This window comes from Sardina pilchardus, chromosome 19 (genome assembly GCF_963854185.1).
Source record: "Sardina pilchardus chromosome 19, fSarPil1.1, whole genome shotgun sequence".
Classification (NCBI taxonomy): domain Eukaryota; kingdom Metazoa; phylum Chordata; class Actinopteri; order Clupeiformes; family Clupeidae; genus Sardina; species Sardina pilchardus.
The window spans coordinates 23,278,577-23,288,122 of record NC_085012.1 but is presented as its reverse complement, the minus strand read 5'-3'; the positions used below and the strand labels follow the sequence as shown (position 1 = coordinate 23,288,122).

Here is a 9,546-nt window from a genome sequence, read left to right as displayed (position 1 = left end):
GTGAAAATGCATTAAATGCATATCTTTCATTAAAATCACAATAAGAACACAACTGTAGCTGTAAATTGTTACTGAAAAACAATTAATGATAGATTGCAAACCTGTGATAAAGTATTGAATATTAAACTGCTGCCTGTATCTGTTTGCTCTGTGCTATAATAAATTAAATCTGCCTGCCAATTGGAAATAAATAGACTGCATGCTGTCTGTATACTTTATGTTCCAACTTTTCATGCATACAAATTATTACAATTTCCAAATAACATTCTCATGGACCTACAAATATAATGTCATTTTTAACAGCAAAAAAACAGACATTCTGTACACCACAACACGGGACGGCAGTTCACTGACAAGCACTTTTGCAGTTTATCATCAGAGCTTTAGTGTAGAGAACCCACACTCAAACCACAGAAATACTGAGTAAAACTTTCATAAGTTATAAATGGGCCTCCACAGTAATACTAATATTTTAACACACTTATCAGTGAGAAACAGCTTAATGAAACTAACGACCTGAATCCTTCACATTGACATAATGAATGCAAGTGCATTGAAGCACTGTTTCTGTACAGTGCCCTGCACCACAATGAGACCTCAGAGTATATCTCTGGGCCACATGGAAGATATGCAAATAGCTGTTGCCCTACAGAATTAGCAGTGTGTGAGAGTGTGGCTAAGATTTTAATGTGACTGAAGAGTTAGGAAGAAAGATATTGACAGTGCCACACAAAATATTGCAAAACTCTAATGTATACTAATTTAAAAGTGTCAGTATTCAGAAAAGATCACACAGTGGGTCAACTGGAAGAGGCTACAGCATATGTACCACATATCATGGCATTAACATGATCAACAAACTTTTCAAAATATATTGCTTGAGATTACTTGACTCGCATTGTGATGACAGTGTAGTAGAATGAATTGCCAATTGGGGGATGAACACATACTGTAAAAACATGTATGTATATACTGTAAAAACAAAAGAAATAGTGTCCGTAAAAATGCAGTCCAACCTCTGGCAGATCTAGAGAACCTGTCGTCATATGGAAACATTAAGTATAAATAGTCACAGTAACAAATTCCTATGCTAGATTTCGTACAAAACATTTGAGATTTCAAAGCAAAGAGTTTGTAAACTGAGACTGAGTTCAAGAAACGCAGCCATTGGTGGTATTGACCGAAGGTGATAAATACGACTGTGGGAAGACTAAGTCCAGCATGTCTCCAACAGGCATCACTCATGCAGTAGCCCCACACAATCTGGCAGCGGTGGCGATCTCCTTGCTGTCCTCTGGTCTGCCTGAGACCATGAAGGGCCACGTCTGTGGACAGAGAGAGTACAAAACAAAAAGGGGATTGAGGGTGATTTGCTAGAGTCTGTAAAAGAAATGCATGGTATGCAGAACACCAGAAAACAACTTGTGAGAAAAAGTTGAGAGTTGTCCAAGTCTGGTCTTAAGGAGGCATGCAGCACAGACTGTGGCTTGTTTGAGTTTTCCTGGCATAACAATTCATTATGATATGGATATAATGCCATCCAAAAGAATGGAGCATGGCCTGCTGAATATTAGTTACCATGCACAACAGGTGGCTATACATTCAGTCTACACACGCCAAGTCCATGGCAAATTCAACTACTGTGGTTCTATCATATTTCACATAGCAGAGATCTGTTTAAACACTAACATACAACACGGGACTGTTGCAGAGACTTTTCGTCGTTGAAATCATTTTGGTCTCATACCAAATTTACCGGATGCACAAAACTGTTCTCATAACGGTCCTCCTGCAAGAGCTGCCTCAGATGAGAAATGTAGCTGGATGCAAGTCGCAGCGTGTCCAGTTTGGAGAGCTTGGTGTCTGCCGGTACCCATGGCAAAGTCGTCTTCAGCCTCGAGAAGGCTTTGCTCAGCACTCTCATTCGCGACCTCTCCCTGGCGTTGGCGGCGTTTCTCTGAGTCTGGCGGCCATCCGATTGGTTTTTCCCCTTACCGTTGGCGCTGGTCTTCGGCCGTTTGCTTTTCCCCTCGCAACTGTCGTCTATGCAGAACTCCTCCTCAGAGTTATCTCTCGAGTGGAGGAGTGACTCCGATGTCATGTCCCGTGTGGGCCGTCTACTCTGCGCATTCAGCTGTAAAACAGGTAATTCGTGGACGTCCTCAGCATCACTCAGTGACCCGGTTGACATTGCTGATGCACCTGTTCCTTGTCGGATGAAGTTGAAGCCTCAGTTAGCTTGAAGAGTTTGTATTGATATTCTCACGACTTTAGCAACAGCTACTCCAGCAGATGTGGTCTAAAAACATCCATTCTCAAATTATTTGAGAAGAAAACGTTCAGAGGCATACCAGGCAGCTGTGCAATGCAGAGATATATAATAACAAAAACCTTTGAGCACAGATTTTTTACATGTTTGCATCTTCTGGTTCTGTTAAGCCACTGTTAAAAAAATACAGTGCTCTTTTGTGTTAATGAACTTGTTCTGAGTAGTCTACTCTGCGTCCTTCAAAAGTGAAACTCTGTCCTCCCTCCCGCTCACAGCAGATTTAAATGTAAGGGACTCTGGGATCTTCTCCCCACCCCTTTTTCTTCAACCATCATTCCTAGGCTGAACATCACCCCCAGATTTACATAATCAAGGATTTTGCCTGGTCTATGAGGACAGTCACACTCATGGACTTGATAGGTGTGACCGAGAAGGCATAGCATAACATCTTAAATGGTTATTTGAATAAATGAAAAACAACAAGGCAGATATGTAACTAAATATACATTAGTAGGCTATGTATATTAACCCATCAAAATATAAGTGATGACATTCTGAAAGCTGTTAAATAACCACAGTTAGTTATGAATGCATAAAATGATCTGCTTAAGCTACTAAGATGTTTGTGGATGGGCACCACAGTTGAAGGACCTACATAATCTACACTTCCTATACCATGCCCTCCATGTCCTCATGTTTGTGCAGGATTGCTTGTGTTATAGAAACGTCTGAAAACCTTTATCAAACATCCCTAATCCAGCAGGCCACTTTCACAGAGCTATCCAGTTTCACCGCGTGTAGCGTGCTTTCACATACGGCTGATGCGCATTGGCTACAGCTGTCGGCACTTTCGCCTGTCACATCTGGAGCGGGCAGGGGGGCGGTGGGATGGCGTGGGGTGGGGTGGGGAGGGGTGAGGCGGTGGGGGAACTGGGGGAGAGGTGGCAGAGTCCCCGTGTGAACGAAGCCTTCAAGAACCCATTGGCACACAGAGCGGGAACATAGTCGGGATGGTCCCAGATAGATGGCCACCGGTGGCAGGTAGCACTGGGCCAGATGCGGCCTTAGCCTGGGATGGATCTGGTCATCTGGACCTGGTTCTGTCAGACCATAAGCAAGTTTCATTTCACAGTCTATGGTTATCCCTAACACTGTCTTGCATCTTTATTTGTACCCTTGAAGACACCTTCATAAATGAAGACAGCTGCTTGGAAACATCAAGAGTACCTCATCAATCAGATTGTTCCTTTTTGTCTTTGTGCGAATATAAAATGATGGAAGGTTAGTTGTTTTTATAGGATATCTTATGCTTTTTAATTATGTTTTTCATGTGAGGACTCGAAGGTTCGCTTTGGATTTGGTCAGTTAAGGCCAGTGCTATTCCACAGTGGCTTGGAAAGAAATGTGTTTAAAACAACATTAATCAGCACACATGTGTTCCAGTGGTTGAATATTAATGCCCTGGCCCAACTCCATTTCCTCTTCATTACTGGTTCTGCATGTCTTCTTTTCCAGGGAGAAATGTAATGTCATTAGAATGAAAAGATTTATCAATCTAATTTCCATCCACTTCAAGGGTGCCATATTACTGACCACTATGGGATCAGCTGATCAGGTTTGACTGATAGCCTGCCGCCTTTCTTTTCTTTCTCTTTGGCCTTTTTTTCTGTGTAGTTGAATATTTTATCCCCACCCAGGGAGAAATTAGCCGCGCTATCCGGAAACCTCAGCATTGCCGAACCTGCACGTAACTTCAGTTTCTCTAAAATTTCAGAAGATGAGGAAACAAAAAAATGTCCTTGGCGCCAGAATCCATTTCTGATTCTGTAACTGATAGCCTTTGGTGCTAGCGCCCCGTCCAGAGTTCCCACTTTGTCCATCAACCTCTTGGTCTCAAGACCAACTAAAACCACAGAGAGAGAGAGAGAGAGCAACAGTGAGAAATGCAGCGCATGACAGAAGTGGGGAAGTGATACTATCCCACCTGACTCGGTACTAATTACTTTGTTGATAGCTTGTCTCGTTATGTCTTGGTCATTCTTTTTTTTTTTATTTTTTTTTTTAAAAACACTTTTAATAATGTATTTACTATTTACATTAGACGCATTCTATATGTACTATACTGTACTGAATGCATCTCCTCTGGTGTTGTGTCACGGCACGTGATGGCAAAAATCTTCCCACAGGAACTGCTCGCAGCATCTTACAGTGTTTTCCAGCAAATCTGATATCTGAGAGTATGTGCATCCCAATTTAATTGGTATGAAATTATGATTTTTCATCACAATTGCAGCCCTTGGCCAACCATTATCCAACAGCACAGCTGAGAAGCACGCTTGGTTTTAACCGAGGGCCTTTGCCAAGTCTAGTGAGCTCTTGGAAGGACTACTATAAACAGCTCCAGTGTCTATGGCACTCTGCAACCACTCAGGGAGCTTCTCATGACACAAAGCAATCAAAGTCCTATGTAATTCTCATTATCAGTTATGTTTATTGTGATGGTTTTGCTAAGGGAGACATTGGCATTGTGCTATTCATCTTGTAGTATATAGCCTATAAAATGAGATTGTTTGAATCACAAAAAGAGGGAGCAGTGCATTTGAAGCCCTGAGTAAGTGAGATCCACATTAAAGTGGCTGTGGAGATGTGCCACTGTGATTCCTTTTTGGTGTAGAAGACATATTGCCCTCACAACAGGTCTGGATGCAAAGAAATGCTATGCAAATGACTCCTCAATATGTCTGTAGTTACCACCTGCAGGTGGGATAGACAAAAAATGTTTCAGCTGAACTAAATCTAGTTTAATAGTGTTCACTGTTCACATATGGGCCTGTTGTTTTTATGCCTCCGTCAAGGTAAAGCCATTTTTTCTGAACCCAGATGAAAAAGAGGCAAGAGAGTGCATCTTGCTCTCTCTCTCTCTCTCTCTCTCTCTCTCTCTCTCTCTCAGGGCCCAAGTGTTTCTCACATTTCTCTCCCTCAGAGGACAGGAATGCTTCCTAATCCAAGGACACATTCTCAGGGTTCCAGTAATCCCGTAGCTCCTGAGTCTTTCTTTCACATGAAAACTGCACATCAGCTGCGTCCGTCTCCCGTGTGTGCGCGCCCTGGAAGAGGGATCATCCTTGAACTTGTCATCTGGCTGATATTCAATTCCCGTGTCTATGTACTGTGATAGAAGCATATTGGCACACAACCATCTCTTTTCATTTTGGGGGTATCCATCACTGTGTGCCTGTGTGTGTCTGGTGTGTGTGTGTGTGTGTGTGTGTGTTTGATCCAAGGGACATCACTATACTGTAGCTCCAACACGCAGGGTCTTCTCTGTAAACCTCCTGATTTATTTCTCTGTTTGTTTTACGCTTTGAGCGGACAGTTACAGTATGATGTGTTGCCACGGTAACAAACCCACAACAGATGTCATATGGACAAAAAAAAGATGTTTTTTTTCTTTTTTTAAAGAAGAAACTAATTGCTAATAATTTAAATGATGTCAAGTCAGAGGGCTTTGTAGAAGAGGAGAAATCTCCTCTTGTCTGTCAGTAAGCACATTAGGGGTCACTGTTTGGCCAGCCTGGTTTCCCAGTCACTTCTCAAAAGTCTTTGAGCCGCCAAAGACAGGTGCAAGCCGATGACATCAACGCCAATTTGCACTCTCCTCCTCCTCTCGCCGTCTCTCTCTCTCTCTCTCTCTCTCTCTCTCTCTCTCTCTCAGACCCTGTTCCCATGGTCACCAAGGTCTCCCATACAGCTGCAGCAGAAAGCAAATGGCGTGTAACTGCATGAAAATGGCCATTAGGAGAATCAATGTGACCCTCTTTTACAAGACCTCCACTCTTGGAATTAGAGGGAGGTTTAATTGGTTTCCGTGTCCAACTGGGGGAGTATGTTCTTTCAGGAGGTGCTCTTTTACACTCTGTCTTACACAGTGACCTTAAAGCTTATGAAACTCTCAGCAACTTCTAAAAGACATTGCCCATTTTTTTTTACAACTGAACTAGAAACAACTCTACAACTCTAGAACATAAACGGATATGTACTTGTAAAACAAATCATGGCAACCTTTATGGGATATGTTTATAGTATTATTGTTGTTTTTGATGCTAAAAAGGCTTGGTTGTTGATTTGGTTGTTATTCCTTCCTATGGCTTGGAATTTACACCTCCCCTGCGTATATATCTGAAATCTAAATGATCAAGTCAATGGTACACCTACATAATTAGATGGTAGCAAAGCAGACAGCTTGAGATTTATTTCTGTAATTTATTCCTGCAGAGCACCCTGCACACTCAGAAAACAGCAGGAGCAGCGGCGGTGACTGTGTGCTGAATCTCGGTGCAGAACAGACACCCGCAGGCACAGGGACACCTGAAGGTGGGATCACACATGGAGGGATCATTTGAGAGTAGTGCTCATGCTGTTTGGATTAGCTCTCAGTAAAATATGTATAACCTAATATTGAAATGTGTATAAACCATATCATATTAGATTTAGTAAAGATTTCAGGTACTGTAGTATTTTGATACATCTGATGTTCAGACAGCATTTTTCTGTATTTAGGGTTCCGTAATCTGGAACTCAGGGTTCAGTAATCTGGAACTCAGGGTTCCAGTAATCTGGAACTCAGGGTTCCGTTATCTGGAACTCAGGGTTCAGTAATCTGGAACTCAGGGTTCAGTAATCTGGAACTCAGGGTTTCAGTAATCCTGTAGCTCCTGAATCTTTCCTCCATGTGAAAACTGCACATCAGCTGCGTCTTGTGTGTGCGCGTGCACTGAAAGAGGGATCCTTGAACTTGTCATCTAGCTGATATTCAATTTCTGTGTCTATGCAGTATAATAGAAACATATTGGCACATGACTTGTTATCTGTGTGTGTGTGTGTGTGTGTGTGTGTGTGTGTGTGTGTGTGTGTGTGTATGTGTGTGTGTGTGTGTGTGTGTAGGTACAGTATGTGTGTGTATGTAGGTACAGTATGTCTGTGTGTGTGTGTGTGTGTGTGTGTGTGTGTGTACTGTGCTTGTGTGTGTGTGTGTGTGTGTGTGTGTGTGGCTAATCGAGTCTCATTGTCAGTGCAGAGATGGATATCAGAGGGTGTAGCATGATGAACATATTACCACTCTTAGTATATTATGTATAACCTATAATGAAATATGTATAATCCTTATTGAATTAAATTTGTTAAGGTTTAATGTGATGCATTGAGTATGAACAATATAGTATGCATGTATTTTGCATGGGCTTTGACACATTTAAAAGCCTACAGTAGGTATATGGGGATAGAATGGGTTTGATACACTTAGTGTTCAGGGAGAATTCAATTTATATTGATATCTATATACCATCCCGACTGTACTGCTCTGCAGCTGTACTGCTCTACTCAACGCAACAAACAATAACAGCTGGTGACAGTGGCCCTCAACATCCACTCAGGGAGCTGAAATCATCTGTACCCATTTTCGTTATCCACTATGTTTATTGTGATGGCTTTACCCTGGTTGAGAGGGACATTGCCATTGAAACACAGTTTCATCTGATGTTTGGAGAGCATATTCTATCCACTGAAATCTGTATGCCACCCCCATTGTGTTTGCACACTCAGCCCCACCATCACCTCTCACACACTCCCCCGTAGTTTGCAGAGAGGATTGCAGAGCTTAACCTAAGCACTGCTATCGGCATCTCCCAGTGTATACACTTCCAGGCCGGGGAGAAGGCCTGTGTGTTTTGAGTGTAACAAATGACGCACCTGTTGTGGTGTTTACTCGGGGGGAACAGGAAGAGGGCCGAGCGAAGGAGGGTCGAGCAAAGGGGCCGAGCTAATCGCTATGAAGGCCTCGTCCATGTGTGACGGATGGGACCTTGTGAGGCGCTTTTTTATTTAGTCCTTTTTTATGTGCGGACATAATTTGCTTTTAGAGGCGGTGTTGAAACAGACTCCCCCGGTCCGCGTCCCAGTTGCGCCCCAGGGGTTTTTACGGCTGTGGGAGTCTCGGGGAGAGACATGGGTGACTCGGAGTCCACTGAAGTTATATGACGAGAGTTGACACCAAGAAAGTGGTACTGGAGTCTCTTTTAAGATGGCCATTTTGGGGCCTATTTCTTTTGATCCACCCAATTGCAATGTGTGGGGTCATTTTATAGTGGTAGCAATCATCTCTCCAACCTGCTCATTTAGACTGAGGCATAGCCCGCAGCTGAAACATACACAGGAATATATTCAGCAACTCAATTAGTGTCATTTCAAAGGGTGACACTTTTTGTCCCAGAGTTTTAGAATCATTACAATTAAACAGCTTCCTGTGATAGTGTGAATGAATCTAGCCTGATGGACCATGTTGAATTGTAAGGTGTCACGGCATTTAGACATTTCTCACAGTGCCCAATCAAGGCATTTCTAATACAGAGAATTTGGTGCCCATGATATGAATGAATGCACAACTGATGCGGAGAAACTGTGTGGGACTGTCAGGAATGCGGTTTCATTTCTAACCAACTGGCACAGAACCTCCATATCCATGTCCACGCTGGTGTTGTGATATGCCCGCCGTTCCCATGGCGCTGTGCTGCTAAACAGACACTAAATGAAATTTGTTCTGTCACCGCCATTTTAACAGCCCCCATATCCTACATGACTCCCACTCCTCGTTACAGCCAATCAGCGGGCTTCGTACGGCGAGGGCCTCGCTTTCCATGGGAATCTCACCTCGAAACTGCATAGCGCTGGGATACAAAGCCCTGTTGAATTATGGGAGCCGAGTCGTAAATCTGAAGTATGCCTGCTCTCTTCTGCAGTCGAGTGGGCACGGATCCGCTATGCAAAATCCTCGCGGGGTTGTTAGGGTCCGGGCAGGGGGCCAGCTGGAATTTACATGCTAATTCTTCTGCCCAACCCCGAGACCCCCAGGAACTGATTGGGGTAATAAATATCTATCTGTGATGCTCCGCATAGCCAGGTTTATAGTGGACGGGGCTCTCTGGGCACGTGGACTTATCAGTGCATAAATCAGACGACTGGCTTTTCAAACACCCTTCGCTGTCTACGTCTTGTTCAAGTGCACCAGTCCACCTCACACTGGGGGTTGGCAGTGCACAACTCTGGCTGTTGTGTCCATTGCAGCGTGAAAAAACACACTCCGCCAAATATCTGGACTCGCCTGACAGCTTCACAGAGGGATTCCCACACAGCATTATTTAAAGCATCCATTACACGGTCAAGAAAGTTGAGAAGAGACAAGGAGCAGAGGCTATCATCATGTATTACTTGACCAACCACAG

General features: G+C 43.4%; 1 protein-coding gene across 2 annotated transcripts; it reads right to left on the bottom strand.

The window, feature by feature from the left end:
- Nucleotides 1-799: 799 nt before the first annotated feature.
- LOC134066321 (musculin) lies at nt 800-2,191 on the bottom strand. 2 transcript variants are annotated; one of them, XM_062521624.1, is made up of 2 exons: nt 1,748-2,191; nt 800-1,325 (listed from the first exon to the last, which is right to left on the bottom strand). In XM_062521624.1, the coding sequence occupies exons 1-2, from the start codon at nt 2,189-2,191 to the stop codon at nt 1,242-1,244; spliced, it is 528 nt and encodes a 175-aa protein (XP_062377608.1). In that variant the 3' UTR covers nt 800-1,241. The 2 variants fall into 2 exon arrangements, with proteins under 2 accessions (XP_062377608.1, XP_062377610.1); XM_062521626.1 differs by having other exon boundaries at nt 1,757-2,122.
- Between the last annotated feature and the right edge of the window lie 7,355 nt (nt 2,192-9,546).

What these genes read in the sequence shown, in the direction of transcription:
- LOC134066321 (XM_062521624.1), bottom strand. Translation starts at nt 2,191, where the DNA reads ATGTCAACCGGGTCACTGAGTGATGCTGAGGACGTCCACGAATTACCT. An exon ending in TTGTGCATCCGGTAAATTTG is followed by an intron (nt 1,326 to 1,747) that starts GTATGAGACCAA and finishes CTCTGTCCACAG; the next exon opens with ACGTGGCCCTTCATGGTCTC.